Below are 25524 nucleotides of genomic sequence, written 5' to 3'. Positions count from 1 at the left end.
CTAAAGGTGCGTCATCTAGTGTCGTTCTCCCTCCTCCCTCTTCTATAGGTGCTAATGCTGTTAAGACATCGGGTGCTACTGCTGCTGATGCTGATGTTCCTCCACCGACTGCTTCGAATGATTCAGACATTCGACGTACGTTGGATCATGTCTTGACCGTTCAGGCGGCTCATGGACAGATTTTGGTGGACGTGCTCGATGAGATCCGTGCCTTGCGTGTGGAGTTGGCACAGTTTAGACCACCTCCCTTTTAATGATGGACTTTGTTTGCCCTTTGGCATTCCGTCACAAAAAGGGGGAGTTCTTTGTAGTGAGTTTTTGTTTTCAGGGGGAGAGTATTTCTTTGGTTGGAGCTTGTGGAGTTTAGATTGTATCTAGGTGCTTCACATTGTATTTTACCTTTTTTAGCTCCTGCCATGTTTTTGATGAGATATTCAATTTTCTCTCAACTGAGAGCTCTTTCTACTCCGGTTTGCTTTTCGTCGGCGCCTTACTTTGGCGTTGTTTCCTATTTCCTGCCTTGTCTTGTCCCTTTTGTCCTTTCTTTCTTCACTTCTGCTCATCCTTACACTTGTTCCTCCTCAAGACTCGCATATCTCTTGCTTTTCCCAACTTTCAACCTCTTATCTTTAGTTGCTTTGTTGTTGAACCCGAGAAGTAGACTTTGTTTGGTCCTTTTGTTTATCCTTCCTTTATTTCCTTGGTCTACCTTTTCAACTCCTTTATTACTTGTTTCAACCTTTCCTTACTCCTTTCTTTTGTCCTTTCTTCACCGTGTCTTTCCTTGCTTTCCTTAGGTCCCTGTTTCCTGACTTTCTACACTGACCATGGGGGACCACTTCCCTGCAAGGGAGTATGGCTGGACTGAGAGCAGTGGGTCTGATATTAGTGTCGGCCCCTTCACTGAAGCTTCTGATGCCTCCTCCCAGACTAGTGACGAAAATGAGACTCCTTTTGCTCGGCATGGACCAGTTCTTGAAGCGGACATGGATAATCTCAACATGCAAAGAGATCTCTGGTCCCATTGTGCCATTGGGTTCTTGTTGGACTATAGGAAATTTTCTGTACAACATCTACAACAAGTTATCAACTCTGCATGGCGTATCAGAGGGGTAGTTTCAGTTGTTGGCAGAGATTCTTTTTTCTACCTCATCCATTTTGAACTTTTAGAGGATTTGAACCACTTCTGTTCGGAAGGTCCTTGGGCTGTAGATGGTGCTTTATTAATCTTGGAAAAATGGAGACCAAATCTGGTGCTCAATCGTTTGCAGCTCAACTATGTCTCTATATGGGTCCAGCTTCACGGATTGCCCCTTGATTATCAATACCCAGAATTGGCTGAGCGCATGGGTCAGTTAATGGGAATGTTTGAGAAGGTGGACTGGGAGGATTGTATTCCCAGGAACATTAGATTTATGAGAGTAAGGGTGAGAATTGATCCATGGATGCCCCTGCCTACTGGATTCATGCTTCAACTGGATGATGGGACTCGGACTTGGGTGCAGTGTAGATATGAAATAGTGCACAAGCTCTGTACCCGTTGTGGCTTAATTGGACACATGAGGGGCCAATGCAATGAGAGTATGGATGAGATTGAGAGAATGCTCATCCGTCAAAGGAACAGGATTCAGCGAACTCACCAAGTCCAGTTTGGGTTTAATTCCCTGGAACCTCATTTCCACAATGATCTAAGGGCTTACTATCATAGAAGACGGAGGTGGACTACTCAAGTGAGGTATGGCAACTTACATTCCTCTCATCACTCACATGCACAGGCTCCTCACCCTTCTAACCACCCTTCTCCTAATCCTTATTCCCCTGACCAAACTCAGGATGGGAATTTGCAGGTTTTTCCTGATCCTGAATCCCCTACTATTCCTAATCCCCACCTCACTACTACTACTGCCCCTACACAGCCAGAGAATGGACATGCAAACCTTCATTCTGCTATTTTATCCCTTTCCTTAAGTAACCCCTCCACCACTCTGACACCTCTCAACCCCCCTGCTTCCCCTGGTCATACCTTGAATATTGATACTCCACCCAATCCGACCTTAGATCAATCTTCCCTTGGGGACATGCCACAAGCTCTTCACCCTGGTTCTGGTGATACTTTCATCCTTCGTCCACCTTGTGCCTTACCTGTGGATTCTTCCCTTCGCTGGACTTGGGTTGAAGGAAATGGACCTTTCATGACTAATGGTACTCTTAGAGAGGATACTCGGTCTGATTCTACTACAGACAGTGATGAAACAGTGTTGCTATTCAACTTGGATAGACTTAATGAAGATCGTCCTGAATGGGTATGTAGGGATGCATGGAATAGAGGACAAATTCCTGACATACTGGATCCAAGTATTGAGAATTTAGTGCAAATAGTTGACAGTGATGGGCCTCAAGTTAGAAGTCCCCAAGCTATGGGCCAGGATGGCTCATGGACCCAGTACCTAGCAGAGCCTGAAACACAGGTGGGAACTACTCATAGCCACATAGTCAGTTTGGACACTGGACTCACCAATATTGTGAACACGGAGATTGAAAACCTTGGCCCAGGCCCACCATCCCCTGTTTCTATTGCCTCGGATCCTGGACAATCTTCTATTCTACACTGTGAAGAATGGCTGGAAGGTAGTCAAGTTCCTCCCAAGAAGAGATTCAGATCAGAATTTGGTCGACTAGGAAGGAATATCAGACAAAAACTTCTTTGTGGCTTCTTCACTAGGGAAGGTACCATTACTACCTCCTCCGAATCTATTTCCTTTTGTAACATTGGTTTTGATTGCCATTCACTTGATGAGGATGCTCCTAAATATCCAAATGGGTGCTGGGAAGCTGACCCTAATCAGCTTCCCCAGCAGCCATGAGGATTTTGAGCTGGAACTGTAGAGGTTTGGGCAAATCCTTAGCAGTTCTACAGTGCCAGAAAAAAGCCCAAGAGTTTAAACCTGACATCATTTTTCTTATGGAAACTAAATTAGTGGATGGTAAAGGTAGAGATGTGTGGACTAGATGTGGTTTTTCTGATGGTTTGGAAGTTCCTAGAGTGGGATTGAGTGGAGGTCTGATTCTAGCCTGGATGGATAGACCTAGTCTTAAGGTTCAGCTTGTTACCAATCACTTTATTCATATTGATCTTCTAGACAATAAGGGCAAACCAGTTTCCATTACCTTTGTTTATGGACATCCTGAATTAGCTCGGAGGGAGGAGGTTTGGCAGCAACTTTCCTCCATTAAAGCTTTTTCCCATGTAAGCTGGTTATGCATTGGGGACTTTAACCAAATTCTTAGCAGGGATGAAAAATTTTCTTTTACCCAAGGGAGAATTAGTGGGGCGTCTCTATTCCAAAAAGTTATTTCTGATCTCCAGTTTTGTGATCTGGCTGCTTTTGGACAACAGTACACTTGGATGAATAATAGGGAGGATAAGGAGTTCATCATGGAAAGACTTGATAGAGCTTTTGCTACTGTTGAGTGGATCAACATGTATCCTTGCTACTCCCTTAGGAACCTGCCCATAATCAAATCAGATCATGGGCCAATTATTTTGGACTTTGAATTTCTCACCCCTTTTAGACGTAGACCCTTTAGATTTGAGCATATGTGGACTACTCATCCCTCCTGTGAGAGTATGATCCGTCAAGCCTGGGAGTCTAATTCAGTGGGGTCAAGAGCTGCTCAATTATGGGCAAAATTATTAAGTGTTAGAAAATCTTCTAGGAATTGGAACAAATCTGTGTTTGGGAAGTTAGATTATGAAATTAAGCTGAAACAAACTCAGCTACAACAAATCCAAAATTCTATTAGGTCCGTTGAGGATGTTAGGAAGGAAAGACTTCTCAGGGGTGTCCTAGAAGAACTTCTTGATAGAGAAGAGATGATGTGGGCACAAAAAGCTAGAACTCAATGGATTCTCCAAGGGGACAGGAACACCAAATACTTCCAGACTGTTGTTAGACAAAGAAGAGCTAAAAATAGGATTTTACAAATTAAAGACTCTGCTGGTAATACCATAGAGGATCATATGGAAATTGAGACCATCTTGGTGGAGCACTTTAGAAATTGCTTTGAAAACAAATCTCAGGCTAACTTCCATAGTGTTGTTCAAGAGCTACAAGCCTTACCTGTCCCTTTTCTTTCTGACCAGCACAGACTCCTTCTTGATAAGCCCATCACTCCTGCTGAGATTGAAAATACTATTTTCCAACTTGGTTCACACAAAGCACCTGGGCCTGATGGTCTCCCAGCTTTCTTTTTTCAAAAATTTTGGAGTATTGTGAAAATGGATGTCATTAATACTGTCCAAGCCTTTTTTTCACTCTGGATCTCTTTTTAAACCCCTCAATCATACCTTCATAACCCTCATCCCCAAAGTTCCTTTTCCAGATGAGGTTTCTCATTTTAGGCCTATCACCCTTTGTAATGTCATTTACAAGGTCATCTCCAAAATTATGGTTAATAGGCTTAAACCCATCATGGACAGTCTCATTACTCCTTATCAGAATGCCTTCATTAAAGGAAGAAACATTACTGATAACATACTTATTGCCCATGAAATTATTGATGTCCTTAGGAAGAAGAAAGGCAGGAAAGCCAGTTTTGGAACTCTTAAGATTGATATGAGTAAGGCTTATGATAGGGTAGATTGGATGTTCCTTAAGGCTGTTTTAACTGTCATGAAGTTTGAGGATAGATGGATTCAATGGATTATGGAGTGTGTGACATCTGTTAGCTACACTTTGCTTGTTAATGGCAATTCAACATCCTCTTTCAAGCCTTCCCAAGGATTAAGACAGGGAGATCCCCTCTCTCCCTACCTCTTTCTTCTTTGTGCTAATATTCTCTCAATTGCCTTAATACAAGCTGAAAGTCATAAACAATTACAAGGTGTTAAAGTGGGTAGGAATGGGTTGTCCTTTACCCATCTCCTTTTTGCAGATGATTCTCTTCTTTTTTTCAAAAAGGAAGAGAAGTCTGTAACCACTTTAATTGCTATTCTGGACTGGTATTGCTCACTTTCTGGCCAGAAAATCAATTTAGCCAAATCTGACCTGTTTTGTTCCCCAAATATGGATGTTGCTGACCAGGAACTTCTTGCCTCAACTCTTCAAGTTAATCTCGTCCAGAATCCTACTAAATATCTTGGTATGAATTTTGTGTTGAAAGGTAATAGATGTGCTGACTTTCAATTTTTAGTTGATAAACTTCAATCAAAACTTCAAGGGTGGAAAGCCAGACTTTTATCCCAAGCTGGCAGGACCACACTCATTTCTTATGTGCTTCAATCCCTCCCTCTTTATACTTTTGCTTGCTTTAAGGTACCTGAATCTATTTGCAATAAAATGGATTCTATTATCCGAGCTTTTTGGTGGGGACATGAGACTGGAGAAAAGAAATTGCATTTGTTGAATTGGGAAAGAGTCTGCCAACCTAAAAGATTTGGAGGGCTAGGATTTAAATCCTTTAAAACCATGAATCAAGCTATGCTCAACAAACAGTTCTGGAAAATAAACCAGAAGCCCCAATCTCTGCTAGCTAGGACTTACAAAGCCAAATACTTCCCTAGAGATTCCTTAATGGATTGCTGCCCTAAGCCCCATTACTCCTGGGCATGGAGGAACATCATTAAGCAAAACCATCCAATATTGAGAGAGGGAACTTGGTGGGTGGGTGATGGGTACAACATTCCTCTCCAGCATAAAGATTGGTATCATTGCCTTTCTCTCAATCTTCATGACCAGAGGCTTCCAACTGGTACTGTAGGAGACTTAATTGATCACAATTCTGTTTCCTGGAACCATAATTTGGTCAGATCTCTATACCCTCCTCCTGTGGCTAGTCAAATCTTGCAAACACCCATTTCTAGAACCAAGTCTGTATCAGATAAGCTGGTTTGGAGGCATTCCTATGATGGAGAGTATAAGGTCCGGATAGCTTATGAGTTTCTTAATTCAGAGCACTTGGCCCCACCCCAACAAGTTCTTAGAAACCAAGAGGTTTGGTATAGGATTTGGAAAGTGAAGACCCCTTTGAAGATAAATACTTTTGTGTGGAGGTTGCTTCATGACAGTATTCCCACCTTTTCCAATCTTAAGAAACGAGGAATTTCGATTGATTCCACCTGTCCTTTCTGTAATGATCATGAGGAAACCAGTACTCATCTCTTTCTCCTCTGCCCTTTCTCTAGGGCCTGTTGGCATGGTTCATCCTTGGGAATCCATTCTTCTGACTTCAGCAATATCTCCATTCAGCATTGGTTATCTACTGTTATTACTATTCACAATTACAAGGATCCTGGCTCCATGAATTATCTGCAATCCCTCTTCATCACCTTGTGGACTATTTGGAACCATAGGAACCAAGTGGTTCATGAAGGTATATCTCCTAATCCTATGCAAGTAATTCTCACGGTTCAAACTTTGTCTTGCAGGTACGGTAATGCATTCTCTGACCAACAAAACTCAAACTGGTTCTCAAGTAGACCTAAACCACCAACCCAGTCAGCTGCAGGACCCTGGCAATTAATTATCAAAGTTGCTGGTTTCAGAAACAAGAAGAAGAATAGAAGGGCCTATGTATATAAAGCTATAAACACATAGGGAGATTTTATGTTTTTTGGTGTTAATAGTAGTTTGGCAAGAACAGCACCTGGAGTTTTACTTGAAGCTGTGGTGGAAGCTTGTCTCATTGCAGAAAACCATGGTCTTCATCATGTTTTGTTTCTAAGTGACTGCAGAGGTTTAGTCAAAGTCTTCAACTCTGGAAGAGCTTCTGATGGGCAGGACAATGTTAGACTTGCTGACATCAATTTTCTTGTTCTAAATGGATTCCTCTGTAAAATGATCTTAGTCCCTCACGTGCTGTGTAAGTCTTTATGTAATATAGCTAGACAGGCAACTATAATGCCTCTTAAACTTTGCTGGTTTAATCCAGCCTTTTTGTAATCTCCCTTATTTGGTATCAAAAAAAAAAAAAAAAAAAAAAAAAAAAGATGAGATATTCATGTTAGGGGGAGTGAGTATTTTTATTGGTATCTTATATGTTTCTTGTTTCAAACTGTTTATTGATTTATATTTATGAGTTATTCGTTGATATATGTCTTTATTGTGTGTTGTTTGAAATCAAGAATTTAATTTGTTTACTTGTATTGTTTCCACACATGCGATTATGCATTTTGTTTAGTGTTTCAGGAAATATACAGGTTGATTCAATTAAACTGCTATTTACACTTGCAACTGATGGATAGTAGTTAGAATTGAATTTGTTTTATGAGCATTATTTTTGTAAAGGGCTCTTATTTTGTAAACTTTGAGTTTCTAAGTTGTGTTTTGTCACGGATTGCCAAAGGGGGAGTTTGTTAGATTCTAAAGACTTAGGATTTTATGTATTTAGAACTCTAATTTGTATTGTTGGTAAACCATGATCAAAACAATGTGTTTAGAAGTGTTTTAGTCTTGCTCAAAGTTGTGCATTTATGTAAAATTGGAATCGAGCTTAATGCAAAAAAGATTAATGCATTTCGGCCTGGCTCGATCGATCGAAGCTTAGGCTCGATCCATCGAAGCTCAGGCAGAATGTTTTTCTGCAGAATTTTCCAACTCAGTCCTAGTTGTTTGAAAACATTTTTAGGGTTTCTTATTTGTCCTAAGTATAAAAGGCAAACCCTAGTCACGTTTTAGTGTTGCTCATATTGCGGTTTGTGTAAATCTCTTGTGAGATCTAGAGGAGTTTTCCTTTACACAAATTTAGGGTTTTCAAGGAGAAGATTTATCTACACCTTGATGATCAACTCGGTTGCTGCCATTGAAACTTAAAGAAAACACAAGCGGGTGTGCTTGTATCTGGTGGTGAATCCAAGAAAGAAGGAGTCTGTGGATTCGGAGCTTGCACGTGGTCATGTCAGTAAGTTCTACTGGTTGGTAGCAATAAGAAGTCGAGTATGAGGGCTTGTAAGTCTTATTGTATGAACTTCGATTCTTTCAAGATAGTGGATTCAAGTTTATCTTGAGAATAGCTAGGTCAAATCCTCCCCAGGTTTTTACCGGTTTGGTTTTCTGGGTGATCATATTTTGTGTTATTTATTTTCCGCTGCTTTGCATGATTTGATCTTTGTTATTGTGATAACCTAGACTTGTTAAATTGGACTAAGTAATAACTTGGCTAATTACCTAGGTTAAATCAATTGGTTTTAAGGGGTCTAAAAACTATCAAAAAGAATAAATAATGAATAAAGAAATAATATTTAAATGAGATAGAGAATGAAATAAAGAGTCTGTTGAAAAGTGTATTTGAAAAAGTTGGTAGATAAAGGTAAAAATTACTGTTCATTCTCCAAACAATACAAAAATTTGATGATTCTATTGAAGATGCTCTTATAGATCTACATTGTACTAGTAATGTAAATTTTACACTGCATACATATGTAAAAAGTGTACAATATAGTACAATGTAAACCCAAAAAAAAAATTATTAATTAATTAACGGAATGATTATGACAAGAGAGGAGGTAAAACGTGAGTGGTTAGGTAGGCTAGATTGCTATAGTAAGTGAAAATAGATATTCCAAATCCCATATGAGATGATGATAAGAAAATATATAGTTATCAAATTTTACATCATTATTAAACACACATTGTTTATGAAGCAAACTGATTATATATTCTTCATAAGCAAATTACCAAAGTGGAGTTTAAATTAGATCATCTTAAGCAGCTCAGCTCCTGTCTCAGTTGATAGGAAGATGTTATCCACGTACTGCAGAACAGCTTTTGATGCAGTAATGTACTTTTGCATAGGCTCCTTCACTGAATCATCTGATAAAGTTTAAAGAAAATTTAGAAGAACAAAACCAAAACCATTTAATAAATATTTAAAATATGCAAAGATTTTCCTTTTTTTTTTTTTTGGTTATGATTAATCTCTAAGGAAGTCATTTTTGCTAGAGTGAAAACTTTAGAACCCATTTGGTAAAATTGTTTTAGTAACGTTGTTTAAGTGTTGTGGAAATACGTATGGGTGAAAAAGTATTGTGAAAATACATATTGTGTTATTTAAACAACAAATACTGTTGCTTAAATAACGTTACCAAACAGGCCCTTATTCACCACTAGTGTAACCGAGGTTATCATATGTCAAACAAAAGCTAGCATATGATCAGAACTCAAAATTTGAAACTAAACTATTAGAAAACACAGAAAAAAATACTATGAGGAGGCCTCACTATAAGAGTATGGCTTACATAAAGTTACTAAAGGCATGATAGAAAGTAAGGTGGAGTGAACTTAAGTGACTTGTTCTAAGAAATTTAGGAACTAGTGTTTTATTGGTATCTTGAAAGAGAAATGCTAATGTCATTGGTGGGCCCAGTCTAAAACTAGTAACAAAAAAGCAACTTGTTACATAAGATTTTTTGTGAAATTGTTGTAGATATAACACTACTTATCTGCAAATCAGGCAAAAGTTACTTAGATGAAAAATTATTGTTTGTATAATTTATAGTTGGTTTAGGGGTGTAGACTTAGGATAAGGATCAACAATAGTTTGAGAAGAGGGAAAGGACAGGAAGAGTAGGACATGTTGAATTTTTTTTTTTTTTTTTTTTTTTTTTTTTTGATTAACAGGACATGTTGAAATTGATTGCACATTTTATGCTCCCATATAGAAGCCAAAATTGAAAGGTATCGTATAGCTAGTCTTTTTGAAATAGGAATTAGGATCATAACACTGGTATCCTTTATGTTCAGTGCTCAAGCTTTCGACCCAATACGTGAGGCAAGTGTATTATCTGCTCCTCATTTCAAGAAGATACAATACTATCAACATTTCGAAAAGAAAGAAGCTAAGAATATAAGATGGAATACTTACCATCTTCATTTAACAACGTAAATAAGAGGTCCTTAGAAGGAAGTTCTTCCAATGCAGCAATCACAGCTTTCTTAACGGTCCATCCATGGTATGGGGCAAAAACTTGCTCATAAGCTGCTGTAAATGGCTCAACGAGTGAATTTCCCCTGTCATGGTGGAAGGCGTTATATAGAAATTTACGTTTAAATATAACAATGATCTATGAGAGAATAGTATGCATATAAGGACAATAATATTATTATATAATAAAATGATATTTTACTTCGCTACATGCATAACATGGGTCTGAATATCAATATCACCAAGCAGATTGAAAATAGTACACAAGCTAGGCAGGAAGTTGTACAGGGAGAACCCAATAATAAGAAAAATAGAGTGGAAGAATCGACAATGTTCACATAGATTGGAAGTCGTTTGTCAAGGTGAGCAAGTGGTTTTTTTTGTTTTTTTTATAAATATGTTAATTTTTCAAACTTATGGTGTTCACTTTATGATAATTATCAAACTTAAACACTAATTGGTTTTTGGTACTGACTGGGATTGAATTCAAAATCTCTTATTTAATAATAAAATACTTTACTAGTTAAACTAACTGGAACCCACGAACAAATTGTTTGTAAGTGATCACTTTACTGTGGACAAAGGCAAGAGAGACCAGCCACATATCTCGTTAATGTTAAGCACAGTAAAGGTGAGCCCTAATGTTAACAAGATTATGTGACCAGATTCATCAAAGAAGTGTTACAAATACAATAGACAAATGAGAAAGTAGCTTTAATGGCCTTCATGGGAGGACTATTATCTACAAAGCTTCTATTCTCATTGTTAAAGTTACCACCCACAATTATAGCTAAGTGATGTCTGAGGTAAGAAACATATGAATGTTTGAGCCTTTGAGGACATCAATATTCAGTTGATGTAAAAGAAAACATATGAATGATGACTAATGGAAAGTGGTCAGATGCATTATTATTAAAAAACAAAAAAATTAAATAGAATTTAATATTGGTAAGTTTTTATTTATTACTTTTTTTTCTTCCTTTTAATTTTTTTTAAGCTTCAATTCGATGGGTTTGTCGTGGGTGCTGTAGATAATTTGTGGGTTTCAACATTTAACCATATTTGTATCATTGCAAAATTGATCAAACTTAAAAATACTTTCATTAAGTGTGAAATCCTTTATAAAATATTGTAAAAGGTTTCACCCAATAAATAGGGTAAATTTTTTTTACAAAAAACACATAAAGGCTCTCTCTCCATCTAGTGGCTAAGTCACCAGTCTAGTGGGCAGGTCACCAGTCTAGTGGGCAGAATCGTTGATCTAGCTGATCACTGGATCTGGCAGTTTGGTGGCAAGAGCAAGCAGTCTGGCTAACTCTAGTGACTAAAAGCCGTTGGTTTTCGTGGTTTGTACGTGAAAAATTAAAATGCTGCACTAAATACCTTAAATATTTTATTGAAAATTTTTTTCAAATTTAATATATTTTCAAATTGAAACATTTTACAGTTAAACATATAAAGCATTATTTTTTATTTTATTTTTTTATGCATAACAGTGTAGGTGTGGTGGCTTAGCGATTTTTTTTTTTTTTTTAACCTTAAAGTCGCCATTATCCTTTTTTCTTTTTTTCTTTTTCTCCTCTATATCTCTTCGCTTTTTCACCACTTTAAAATTTGGGTTTTTGTTATAAACCAAAATTTTAAATATTGAGAAGAATAGAAAAAGAAATGTTGAGAATATATATATATATATATATATATATATAAAGCAATCAAGGAAGTGAGATGAAGTGAGATCGATGTTGATTGTACCACTTTGCTGGTATCCTCTTAACACTTATAAACTAAGTATTTTTTTCAATTTATTTTAAAGAAAATAGATCTCTCAATTTTAGTATTTAGGTAAATCTCACATTCTAAAAAAAAATTCCTCCCTAAAGGCATAAGAATTAACTTCCATTTTTCCCCTACTGTTATTAACTTGCATAGTTTTAAAGCATTAACAAATGCAATTCACACCACCTTTCTTTTTCTTCTTCTTCTTCTTCTTCTTCTTTTTTAATTTTTAGAATCATATATGCAATTCACCGGGAAATTATTGTGTACTCCCGGAATACTATAAATGCATACTCCCTCCTCTTACATGAATGGTGGGTCTCACTAATTAAATTCATAGTGTGACCCACCATTCATGTGAGATGAGGGAGTACACATTTATGGTACTCCGGGAATACCTAATAATTTTCCCAATTCACAAATCTCTGATGAAAAAAAAAATATATATATATATATATTTTTTTTTTTTAATTGGGAGCAAGGGTAGTATATGAAACTTTTATGTGAAAATTATACTATTATTATTATCATTATTCTTATAGGTAGTGTTTGTTACAGGGTTTTTTAAACCGAAATCATGAGTATTTTTGGCATACCCGCTAGCAAGAACTTGCTCCAGCATCACCCTCACCAAGTCAATTACACGCTTAAGCCGCACCAGGTTTCTGCAATGACTACCAGTATTTTTGGCAGATCCATTTTCAGTCTCACCTTCCAGTAAAGCCTGTACTGTGTCGTATGTCTTCGAGGCTTCCTCAAGATTATCCACCTTTCATTGGTTGTATTACAGATCGGGACAGAGTTAGAGTAGTGTATGATGAAGAACAAAGAAATTACAGCAAACTTCAGAAACATTGTTATAGAAGATATTAATTGCAAGTAATTATATGGGTTCACACTTCACAGTACCTTGCTTTGGAGCTCCAAGTCCGCAAACTTAAAAGCGATTCCTAGGAAGAAGATGGAAGGAGTACTGAGACGGCCAAACTGAACTACATCACTGATCTTAAGGTGTGGATTCTCTGAGTTTACAGTACTCGAAAGCCCCTCGATTGCATCTGCCAACTTCCTCAAGGGATTGTCTCGTGCCGCCATTGCAATTGCAAGCCAGTAAGTTCACAGAAGATTAAAGGTTAGCTTCTTGATCACAATATATATTAGTGTGTAGAGAAGTTATTAAGGATTGCACAACCAGGCTTTCATGTGTTGAATTTATTCTTTGTAACTAGCGGTGAAACCAAGCGATGCTCTGATATTAAATATCATTAAAGAAAGTTCCAGGACAGCTTGCTAAACACACAGCACACTGCACACTGACTGTAGGGAAGGAGAAAGTATGTCATGTTTCGGTAATACCATCTTAGCATTTGTTTTGGTATTTCATACCCAATAAATGAGTGATACATGTTTTAAAAAATCACATTAGACTACTCCAATAAATGATTAATTTATCTTTCCGATAGTATAAAATATTGTGATTAATTTATTAGAATAGTCTGATGTGATTTTTTTGAAACAGGTGTCACTTATTTACTAGGTAGAAAATACCAAAACAGATGCTGAGTTGGTATTATCGAAACATGGAATACTTTCTCGTAGGGAAGGTTTTCAAAAGCATACATCTATCTCCAAGAGTTATAATTTGCATTAAAATTTGACCTACTTTGTCAAAACCCATCTTTACTATTTTATGTAACTATTTTATAAACAAATACACCCTCCAATTTCACTGCATGTGGCTGTATACTTACCGTGGATTCTCTGAGTTTACAGTACTCGAAAGCCCCTCGATTGCATCTGCCAACTTCCTCAAGGGATTGTCTCGTGCCGCCATTGCAATTGCAAGCCAGTAAGTTCACAGAAGATTAAAGGTTAGCTTCTTGATCACAATATATATTAGTGTGTAGAGAAGTTATTAAGGATTGCACAACCAGGCTTTCATGTGTTGAATTTATTCTTTGTAACTAGCGGTGAAACCAAGCGATGCTCTGATATTAAATATCATTAAAGAAAGTTCCAGGACAGCTTGCTAAACACACAGCACACTGCACACTGACTGTAGGGAAGGAGAAAGTATGTCATGTTTCGGTAATACCATCTTAGCATTTGTTTTGGTATTTCATACCCAATAAATGAGTGATACATGTTTTAAAAAATCACATTAGACTACTCCAATAAATGATTAATTTATCTTTCCGATAGTATAAAATATTGTGATTAATTTATTAGAATAGTCTGATGTGATTTTTTTGAAACAGGTGTCACTTATTTACTAGGTAGAAAATACCAAAACAGATGCTGAGTTGGTATTATCGAAACATGGAATACTTTCTCGTAGGGAAGGTTTTCAAAAGCATACATCTATCTCCAAGAGTTATAATTTGCATTAAAATTTGACCTACTTTGTCAAAACCCATCTTTACTATTTTATGTAACTATTTTATAAACAAATACACCCTCCAATTTCACTGCATGTGGCTGTATACTTACCGTTGATCCCACTAATGTGTGAGGCCCACAATTCAGTGGCGGAGCCAGGAAATTTTCTCAGGGGGGCCGGTGAATACATTTTTGTATTATTTTTAGATTTATCACCAAATGTAAAAGAAAATTAATGGAAAATTTCAAAAGCTAGAGGAGGCCATGCCCCCCCCCCCCCCTTGACACCCCTAGCTCCTCCTATGGCTCACATAATATGAGTATTTCATTACATGTAGTGGAAACACAAGATCATTTTTCCTTTAATAATCTCTATCATTTTTCTAATTCATTTGTTGAATTCATATAAAGGACTATATTGGCAAACCATAAACTAATGTAACCAATTTATGAATCTTAGCATGGTTTGGTGCGGGGTCTCTGGCCACTAGACCATCGACACTGATCGTCAGTGCATCATCTTTGGCCACTAGACTGCTAGCGCCAATCACCGGTAAGGCGTCTCCTACCACTGGACTACCAACACATGTGGAGTTATAATTGTCATAATGACAATTATATTATCACATGTGGAGTTATAATTGTCATAATGACAATTATACTTGATGATGCCTGAATCGTCAATAGAGATGTTCGTCTAGACGGGAGTCGTCCGCAGCTTATCCTAATCCAGAGACAAGTTGAAAAGAAAGTACGGTCACCGGTGTGGCGCCTGCCACAGAGCCTCCAATGCCAAAATTAGAATAGCTAGAGTTTGAAGAAAGTAATGTGGATGTATTAGAAAGTTTTTTAGCGTACCTTTTTGTCGGGTTTTATCAATGGACATATATAGGCACTCTCTTCTTAGCCGTTGGTTTTGCTTTAATGGTGGAATCATTACCGAAGTTGTAACACCCATGTGGGGTGTTAAATGGACAGAATGATCTTCCAACGGTACAAAAGATCATTATTTATCTTGTGTAACACCTCGTCGTAACTGAGGGACGATGGTTGAGTCTTTGTCAGGTAGTTCTTCCTGGGCTGGGTTGGTTTCGGCATCGTCCTTGTCTATCATCCTTCTTGGGTGGACGAGTATATTTCGAGACCATAAGCTGCCCCCCTATTCCAAGATCGTCCATAATTTGGACGGTCTAAGGAATATGAGAGGTTTTTTTTTTTTTTTTGAAAAGTTTTCTGACGCTTGGGGTTATGTTCTCCGCATTAATGGTTTTATGGCAGCATGGCACGCATCGTGGCCACGTGTCCTTTTCTGATTAGTGAGTAGTTCTTGTTTCCAGTGAATGCCTTTTAAGTTTTTCCCGCATTTTTCAAGGCAAACTTTTTAACTCTTTGCCTTTCATTTTTCATCTTTTCACTTTCCTTTTGCGTTTGATTTTTCTGACTTCTAGCCTTTCTCTCCACTCTCTCTACGTCTGATTTCTCTGAATTCACTGTTGCTGCTGCGTATTTTGCTCCCAGCCTTTTCGGTTTTCCTCCTTATTTCCAGATACATTTGCCTATTTTTACGCTCTTTCTCTTTTTGGCTATACTATATTCTTCTCTTTCGCATTCTTATTTTCCTTTTTGGGATTGCGTATCTTTCCTTAATGGTGGATTATACTGAATTTAGGCATATTTCTCCCTCCATCGCCTTTCTTTTTGCTCCCTTAGGGGGGCTGTTAGATTCTTCTAGAGACCGATACCCACAAATTGGGGGTTTCGTTGTAGGGGGTAGTAGCCTTGATTTAGCGTTAGGTGACCTGTATCCTTTGTTGCATCAATCTTTGTCTTGGTTTAAATCAGTTCGTGGGGTCCTTAGGAGGGAAAATATGGGATCTGAGTTGGGATCGAGTGGTTAGGAAAAGGGTTTGTCTTCTAGTGTGGTTGCAGACGGGGCTGTTAAGGACACAGCTACCTCCGTTCCTCCTCCTTTATCCGTCCTTCCTTCTACTTCTGCAACTCCTCGTCCCTTTCATGCCCTCAAGGAAAAGTATACCTTGAAGGTGGATGTCTTTAATAAGTTTAGGGATAGGTTTCAGTTTCTAGATGAAACTAGGGCGCGTCTTCCCAGGAAGGGCGAAAAGGCTTGTGCCTTTGCCCATGGTGAGGTCTGTTTTTACGAGGCTGCTTTCTTGTGTGGCCTAAGGCTTCCCGTTCACTCGTTCATTATGGAACTTCTAGATCACCTACATATAGCCCCCAGGCAGCTTATGCCGAATTCCTAAAGAATCGTCATAAGCTGTATGGTGATCTGGACGACCATAGCGGATGGAGACATGATCACTCTCAACAAGTTTATTCATCTCTATTGCTTAAAAGAGTCCAAGGAGTTTGGATATTATGAATTTGTTCCCTGGTATAGGAGATCTCGCCTCTTCGTTGACCTTCCTTCGTCCTTCCATTACTGGAAGTCCAAATATTTCTTTGTGTCAGGCGATGGTTGGGAGACTTTATCCGACGACTTTTGGGGGAATGTCCCAAGGTTGCTGCACCGGTGGGAGACCCCTCATATTGGTGCGTTTGCCTTTTATGTCTATTTTTTCCGGTACTTTGGCTGATTTTGATTGTCCTTACAATGTGTGATTTTTTTTGTAGTGAAGGAGCATCCTGATCTTGATAGCCAGTTTGAAGAAAGAGTTCAGGAAGCGATTAAGTACACAAGGACGATCGACGACTTTGACAAGCTAGTTGATCCACGCATATTGGCTCGTCACTGTTTGGGTCCTGAGCCTTCACTCTACGTTCTTCAAGCAATTGACCGAGAACAGAGGAAACGTGAGTCGTCTTGACATGCACGATCGTCCTTTTTTTTTTTTCTTATTTTAATTCTTGGATTTTCCTTCCTTTTTGGTGCAGAGATGACAAGCAAGTTTAACAAGGATATGTACGCAAAAATTAAGGCGAAGAAGAACAAACCTCTTTCCAGTATTGGCCAGAAAACATCAAGGATAACTGATAAGGAAAAAGAGAAAGAAGCGGCTGAGAGAGGTTCGTCCACCCCTACCTTGGATGAAGGACGGACAGCTTCTCCTGCAATTTCTATTGAAAAGGTCCCTGCCCCTAAGAGACGGAAGACAGGGTACAAGGGCAAGGAAAAAATGGGCTCCAACATTTGTGCTGACGCTGAACCAGCCATGGCTCGGGCGAATGAGTTTTTAACTCCTAAAGAAATGAAGGAGATTTCCCTGGTACCCTCCCACAAGATGGTGAGCCAGCATGTTCATAATCTCGTCCAGGTAATCTTCCTCTTACCCTATTATTCCTTTCTTTTTTGTTGATTCAAGTTTTGACGGTACTCTTTACTGTTAGGTGTTAGGAGAGACGATGCATCTTACTACTCAATTTTTAGTGAACGAAGAGAAGGCCGTTATGGCCACTTCAAAAGTGAAGGCTTTAGAGGCTGAGGCTTCGGGGTTGCGGAGGGACTTGATTGCTGCCATGGACGCACATAATACTTCTAAGGAGCAAGTCAAGGTTCTGACCGAGCAACTTGGAGCCGAGAAGTTGTTGGTAAAGTAGAAGGACGAACTTCTCGCATCGGACGGCCAAAGAATGAAAGTCGCAATCGCTAAGGTCGTCCTTGCCTTCCAGACAACAGAAGAATACAACACCATTTTGTTCTAGTGGTACTTCAAAGGTTTCGAATTATTGAGAAGGTACTTGGTGAAGCACGGGCCGGGAATCGATCTAGAAGACCTGGATTTCGAAGCCTTGGATAAGGAGATTGAGGTGGACAAGGCGACCCAAGTTGCTCAGGTTCCTACTGAGGATCCCCCTGAGGCGGACAAGGGTGGTGATGATGCTCCTCCGGCTTGACTAGGCTTCACTTTTTAATACTTTTTTTTTTTTATGTGCCCTATATGTTTTGGGGCTTTTGGACGAACAATCTTTTTGTGCCCTGTATGTTTTAGGGCTTTCGAACAATTTGCATCTTTTTATAAATGATATATTTGTTGGTATTTTCCTTGTTCATTTCAATTGTGGATATATTTTCTTCGTCCTTATAGGGACTTAGGGAATTTTTTTTGAAACAATTTCTTCGTCCTTCTAGGGACTTGGAGAATTTTTGTTGAAGTATTCTTTTCGTCCCTATGGGGACTTAGGGAATTATTGTTGAAACATTTCCTCTGTCCTTCTGGGGACTTGAAGAATTTTTGTTGAAATATTCTTGTTTTCATCTTTATTTGGACGATGTACTTCCATTTAAGGAATTTTATCGTCTTTTTGATTTGGATGATGTACATCCATTTAAGGAATTTTATCGTCTTTTTGATTGGGACGATGTACATCCATTTAAGGAATTTTATCATCTTCTTGATTGGGACGATGTACATCCATTTAAGGAATCTTATTGTCTTTCTGATTTGGATGATCATTTTGGTCTTTTGAGGAAGAAATAATTAGAGCGCATGAATTGCTAGATAATACTTGGAAAATGCTAGATAACAACTTACGAAATTCTGAATAATCACTTATTACATAACTTGTATTAAAAAACACGAAATAAAATTATGTTAACTGCTTATAATCAGGCTATGATTCCTTTTCATAATACCTCTTTAGATGTTCGACATTCCACGGACGAGGTAGCCTCTTTCCTTCTAAGTCTTCTAGGTGGTAATTTCCCTGTCATGAATGGTGGACGACTCTGTAGGGTCCTTCCCAGGTTGAACCTAGTTTGCCTTGTGCTGGATCTTTTGTTGCAGGAGTCACCTTCCAAAGGACTAGATCCCCGATGCTGAATCTTTTCAGTTTTACTCTCTGATTGTAGTATTCGGCCATCTTCTGCTGGTACTTGGCCATTCTTTGAGAGGCTTGGTCTCTGACCTCATCCAGGAAATCAAGGTTCAGCTTCAGTTGATCGTCATTGCATTGTTCGTCAAAGAACTCCCTCCTGAGGCTAGTGAGCCCTACCTCGACTGTGATGACTGCTTCTGTGCCGTACTTTAGGTTGAAGGGTGTTTCTCCTATTGGTGTTCATGCCGTCGTCCTGTAAGCCCACAGGACACTTGGTAATTCCTCGAGTCATGCTCCCTTTGCCCCCACTAACCGGGACTTGATAATCTTGAGCAAGGTTCGGTTGGTTACTTCCATCTGTCCATTGGCCTGGGGATGTCCTGGTGATGAGTATTTGTTTTTGATACCTAGGCTCGAGCAAAATGACCTGAACCCATGACTATCGAACTGACAACCATTGTCTGAGATTATCGTCCTTGATATCCCGAACCTATAAACAATATTTTTCCATACAAAATTTTGTACCTTTGCCTCTGTGATCGTTGCAAGAGATTTCGCTTTGACCCACTTCATGAAGTAATCAATTGCAACAAGTAGGAACTTCATCTCTCTCTTTCCCTGTGGTAGGGGGCCCATAATATCGATCCCCCACTGTGCAAATGACCAGGGTGAGGAGATGGTCTTCATTTTTTCCCCTGGGACTCATTGAACATTCCCATACCTTTGGCAACTGTCACATCTCTTCACGAAATCTACTGCGTCTTGCTGCATCGTGGGCCAAAAGTAGCATGTCCTCATGATCTTCCTGACAAGGGACTTTGACCCCATGTGATCTCCGCAAACTCCCCCGTGTACCTCCTCTAGGACATATCTGGCCTCTTCCTCTTCTATACATCTTAGTAGGGCTGGGAGAAGCTCCTTTTGTAAAGCTCGTTATTTAGTACTGTGAATCGGGCAGCTTGCTCTTGGATCTTCTTGGCTTCTTCGAGATTTGGTGGTAATCGTCCATCTCTGAGGAACGAAAAAATTGGACTCGTCCATCCCGAGCGGGTGTGCACAGGGAAAGTTTGAAACTCTTTGATGCTAGGAGAGTTTTGTTCTTCCAGCCTCCAATCATTTATCTTGTCCTGGTCATCTGCTGACGCACTCCGTGCTACTTCGTCAGCTTCTGCATTCTGATCCCGTGGGATCTGAACAAACTCTGCGCGATGAAAATTGCTTACCAACTGATTCGTCAATTTGATGTATTTCTGCATTCTTGTCTCTTTTGCTTCAAAATCTTCTCTGATTTGCCCTATGATGAGCTTTGAGTTGCTCTTAACTATGATATTTTCAGCTCCAAGTGCCCGAGCTATTCTTAGTCTTGTCAACAAAGTCTCATACTCTGCTTCGTTATTGGTTATAGGGAATTTGAGCTGGACCCCATACTTGAGAACATCCTCTTTAGGGGAGGTGATAACGACACCCGCCCCGCCTCCTTTCTGAGTGGATGATCCATCTGTATTAATTGTCCAAAGGTCTTCCTGGTCGCCTACATGCTCGGGGATGGTGAATTCTGCTATGAAATCTGCTAACGCCTGAGCTTTTATGGCCGTCCGTGGGCGGTATTCTATATCAAACTGGCTGAGTTCAATGGCCCATTGTACCATTTGTCCCGCGGCCTCGGGTTTGCTCATTGCTTTCTTGCTAAGTTGGTCCGTCATTACTATGATAGGATTAGCTTGGAAGTAGGGACGAAGTTTTCTTGAAGCCACTATTAGGGCAAATGTGATCTTCTCTATGCATGGATATCGAGCTTCAGCACCCTAGAAGGCCTGGCTGACATAATACACAGGGTGTTGTACCTTGTTCTCTTCTCTGATCAAAGCTGCACTAACTGTCGTGACAGATACTGCGAAGTATAAGAATAATTCTTCGCCTTCCTTAGACGGACTCAAGAGTGGGGGGTTGCTCAGGTAGCGTTTCAATTCTTGAAATGCTGTCTCGCATTCCTCCTTCCAAACAAATGCTTTCTTCAAAGTCTTGAAAAAAGGAAGGCATTTGTTTATTGCCTTGGAGACAAACCTGTTGAGGGCTACCACTCTTCCCGTGAGTGATTGTACTTTTTTGATCATCTTTGGTGAGGACATCTCAAGGATAGCCCTCACTTTTCGAGATTCGCTTCAATTCATCTTCGCGATACCATAAACCCAAGGAATTTCCCTGAGGAAACCCCAAAAGCACATTTGGACGGGTTTAACTTCATGTTGTACTGTTTGAGTGTGTTGAACGTCTCTTTAAGATCGTCCAGGTGATCCTCTTCCTCTTTGCTCTTGACGAGCATATCATCAACGTATACCTCCACATTTCGCCCAATCTGTTTTTTGAACATCTAGTTTACCAATCTTTGATACGTGGCCCCTGTGTTCTTCAAACCAAAGGGCATAACTCTGTAGCAATAGAGTCCTTGGCTAGTGATGAAAGCAGTTTTTTCTTGATCTTCCTCAGCCATTTGTATCTGGTTATATCCAGAAAATGCATCCATGAAAGTGAGAAGTTTATGTCCGACGGTTGAATCTACTAGCTGATCAATTTTGGGTAAAGGAAAACTATCCTTCGGGCAGGCTTGGTTTAGATCCGTGAAGTCGACGCATATTCTTCACTTCCCATTTGCCTTCTTGACCATAACAACGTTACAACTCAAGATAGTAGACTTCTCGAATAAAATTTGCAGCAAGTAGCTTATTTACTTTGTCCATTACTGCTTTGTTTCGTTTAGGGGCAAAGACTCTTCTTCTCTGTTGGACGGGCTTTTTCTTTAGGTCTACATTCAGGCGGTGTTGGATGATGTTTGTTGGGATCCCTGGCACATTCTCGTGGCTCCAAGCAAATACGTCGAGGTTATCTTTCAGGAAGTTGATAATCCCTTCCTTCGTCTTTGTACTTAGATTCGTCCCTACTTAGGTCGTCTTTGCCGGACTTCCCTCGATCAACTCTATCGTTTTTAGCTTCTCCACGATCTTTGGTGTTTTATCTTCAATTATCCACATGTGGTTCTCTTTTGAGGCCAGGACAGCCTGGTAACACTCCCTTGCCAACACCTGGTCTCCTCTTATCTCTCCGACCCCCTGTTCTGTTGGAAACTTTACCTTCAAACAGTATGTGGAAGTAGCAGCTCTCCAGCGGTTGAGGGTAGGTTGTCCTATGATCACATTGTAGGATGAGGGTGAGTCTACCACCAGAAAATTGTGTTTGTTGGTTACCTGGAGGGGGTATGAACCGGTCGTGACTGTTAACATCACTATTCCACGGGGGTACACCATGTCTCCACTGAAACTAACAAGGGGTGACTCAAAAGGACGAAACCTTTTAGGGTCTACTTTTAATTGCTAGAAGGCGGAAAGGTAGATAATGTCCACTGAGCTCCTATTGTCTATCAGAACCCTCCTTGTATTGAACCCCTCGATCATGATCATAATGATCAGTGGGTCGTCATGAGGTTGCTTTACTCCTCTGGCATCTTCTTCTGAGAAGCACATGTCTTGGTTCGTCCGTCTTTGTTTCAGGAGAGGTAGGCTGTGAACACTGTTTACCTGGCTTTGGTGTGACTTTCTGAGGGATCTAAACGATCCCCCTGTGGTTGGTCCTCCCGTGATAGTTTTTATCTCCCCTAGTGCACTTTGTGGACGAGGTGGTGGGTGATCTTCGTCTCTTTGGGAACCTTCATGCTTATCCTTCTTACCGTATTTGCTGAAATCTCCCCTTTTCACATACTTCTGTAGTTTCTCTTTCCATATGAGTTCTTCTATCTGCTCCTTCAGATCCCGACAATCTTCTGTGTAATGCCCATGGACTTTGTGAAAATGGCAGTATTTCTTCTTGTCGTGCACACTAGGTGATGAGTGGAGTGGCATAGGCCATTTAAGAGATGGTTCGTCTCTTATTTCTGTTAAGATCTGGTCAACGAGCACCACTAAAGGCATGAACTTCATTGGTCGAGGATTTTTGTCATCTCTTCGTCTACTTCCTTCATCATTCCGTCGGTTAGCTTGATCTCTTTTTTGTCCTCTTCGATCGTCTTCTTTTTCCTTCTTCTTCTCCTTTGGTTTTTCTGCTCCATCTATGGCTACTAGAGCATCTTCAGCGTTCATATACTTCTATGCTTTCAATAGCGCCTTTGCCATCGTCTTGGGTGGATTTTTTGCCAAGAAAACCACAAAATCTCTAGACTTTAATCCTACCTTAAAAGTTGTAAGTTTCACCTTATCGTTGGACTCGTCTACCTCCAGCATTCCTCGTGTGAAGAGCGTTACATAAGATCTCAAAGTTTCCTTTTCACCTTATTTGATCATAAGCAAATGATCAGCTGTCCTTTTCGGACATTGTCCTCCAACAAAATGACGAACAAATGAGCTGCTTAGCTGTTCGAAGTTATCAATGGATGACGTTGGCAATTTGGTGAACCATTCCCTGGCTGCCCCTTTAAGGGTAGTGGGAAAGGAGCAGCACAGAATCTCATTAGGACATTGCTAAAGACCCAAGGTTGTCTTGAATGTGTTTAGATGGTCTAACGGATCTTTTAATCCTTCAAAGGGCTCAAGCTGGGGTAGACAGAACTTAGAGGGTACTGGGCACTCCTGGACTGCTACGGTAAAGGGTGAATCCGTCTTTCTGACAATTCTATCCAAACTTTGATCTGTCTTTCCCTTGATAGAGCTTCTCAGCTCGTCCATCTCCTTCCTCATCTCCCTAAGGAAATCTAAATTTGCTTCTTCTGGAGTGCTGGTTCGTCTCCTGTAACGGTCTTCATCGTCGTCCCTATTGATTCCCGTGTGGTTATCTTCTTGCTGCAACAACTGCCTCATCTCCTGGTTTTGCTTAGTGAGTTCCTCCACAATGGGTTCCTCCATAGTGGCTGCTAGTGATTGAATTTGTAGGGCCAATGCCGCAAGATCTAGGTTAGTGCTGAACTCCATCTGAACTTATAATTTGGAATGGAACTGTGTTCTTGAACTGGGTGCTCAAGAGTTGTCCCTACAAATGACGCCAAACTGATGATGCCTGAATCGTTAGTAGAGATGTTCGTCCAGACGGGAGTCGTCCGCAGCTTATCCTGATCCAGAGACAAGTTGAAAAGAAAGTACGGTCACCGGTGTGGCGCCTGCCACAGAGCCTCCGATGCCAAAGTTAGAATAGTTAGAGTTTGAAGAAAGTAATGTGGATGTATTAGAAAGTTTTTTAGTGTACCTTTTTGTTGGGTTTTATCAATGGACATATATAGGCGCTCTCTTCTTAGCCGTTGGTTTTTGCTTTAATGGTGGAATCGTTGCCGAAGTTGTAACGCCCATGTAGGGTGTTAAATGGATAGAATGATCTTCCAACAGTACGAAAGATCATTATTTATCTTTTGTAACGCCTCGTCATAACTAAGGGACGATGGTTGAGTCTTTGTCAGGCAGTTCTTCCTGGGCTGGGCTGGTTTCGGCGTCGTCCTTGTCTATCGTCCTTCTTGGGTGGACAAGTATATTTTCAGGACCATCAATACTATCTTGCGCATATAATTGTTATAATGTAGTTTCTGTGAAACATGTACAGTTAAGAAAAACCGTTGAAAGTAAGTAGTGGACTTCAACAAGTATAAAATTTTCAAACGGTATTTAAGTGTTTTTTTTTTTTTTTTTGACGGGAAACGGTATTTAAGTGTTGTTTGTGCTAACGAAGTAAATTTGATATTTTTGTAAAGTCCTGACAGAGTATCCGGTGCTAACACGAAAATTAGGAATACTTGGAAAATTTAGGACCTGTCATAGTGCCATGTTTAACAGTGGAGCACATTGTCTTGTTTTTTGTAAAGTCCTGATCATAGAGTATCTGGTACTAACACGAAAATTGGGAATACTTGGAAAATTTGGGACCTGCCCTGGTGCCATGTTTAACTTTGGAGCACATTGTCTTGTCCAGCATCATGGTGTAGACAAATACATTGGGCAATGATACGTTGTCGGATTCCCTATTCCTCTCTGGTCAGGAAGGGAAGAATATCGACCTCGCCAACCGATACTTAAACTCTAGCTAGATTTATCAAAGAAAACATTTGCTAAATTTTGCTTAAAAGAAAATTAACATCTTAAAAGAAATTGGACACATTTTGGAATTAATACAATGATAGTTTATAGACAACTTTTGTGTCACAACCTTGACATACTGTAAATGGTAAAAAAAAAAAAAAAAAAAAAAAAAAAAAGTAGTGAATTCATATGTAAGTGATAGTCAATTAAAGTTACACATATCATAAAGTTGTAGTAAAAATTGTAACAAAGTGTGTGATACTAAAAGAACTAATCAAATAAAGTCATATTATTGAAAAGGATTTGATACGTTTTCTTATAAATGATGAAACACGCTTTTTTTTTCAGAAATATAAAATGCATTAGTAAAATTAATAAAGAACTAAAGATAAGATCACTGAAAAATTTCATATTCCACACTACTCCTTAATTTGTGATTTTTTGTTGGTAGCCTAGTATTGTTGTAATTAAATTTAGGAACATGTTTCTCAAAAAATTAAGGTCCATTTTCCTATTCAATCTCCAAATAAACAATAAGTTTATTGACAAAACTTTTTCAATAACTTGTATTGACATGATATGAATAATGGATCATATGAAAGTGATTGTGTACCACTTATATATA

General features: G+C 39.3%; 2 protein-coding genes across 2 annotated transcripts; both read right to left on the bottom strand.

Annotated features, from left to right (window-relative positions):
* Nucleotides 1-8651: 8651 nt before the first annotated feature.
* LOC115969392 (accelerated cell death 11-like) lies at nt 8652-12905 on the bottom strand. The gene is made up of 4 exons (XM_031089022.1): nt 12607-12905; nt 12294-12466; nt 9862-10007; nt 8652-8810 (listed from the first exon to the last, which is right to left on the bottom strand). Exons 1-4 carry the CDS (start codon nt 12790-12792, stop codon nt 8692-8694), a joined length of 624 nt encoding a protein of 207 aa, XP_030944882.1. The 5' UTR covers nt 12793-12905; the 3' UTR covers nt 8652-8691.
* Nucleotides 12906-22220: 9315 nt separating this feature from the next.
* LOC115966349 lies at nt 22221-22982 on the bottom strand. The gene has a single exon (XM_031085597.1). It carries the CDS (start codon nt 22980-22982, stop codon nt 22221-22223), a length of 762 nt encoding a protein of 253 aa, XP_030941457.1.
* Nucleotides 22983-25524: the final 2542 nt, after the last annotated feature.

Source organism: Quercus lobata, chromosome 11 (genome assembly GCF_001633185.2).
Source record: "Quercus lobata isolate SW786 chromosome 11, ValleyOak3.0 Primary Assembly, whole genome shotgun sequence".
Classification (NCBI taxonomy): Eukaryota; Viridiplantae; Streptophyta; class Magnoliopsida; order Fagales; family Fagaceae; genus Quercus; species Quercus lobata.
This window is presented reverse-complemented; position numbering and strand designations above follow the sequence as displayed.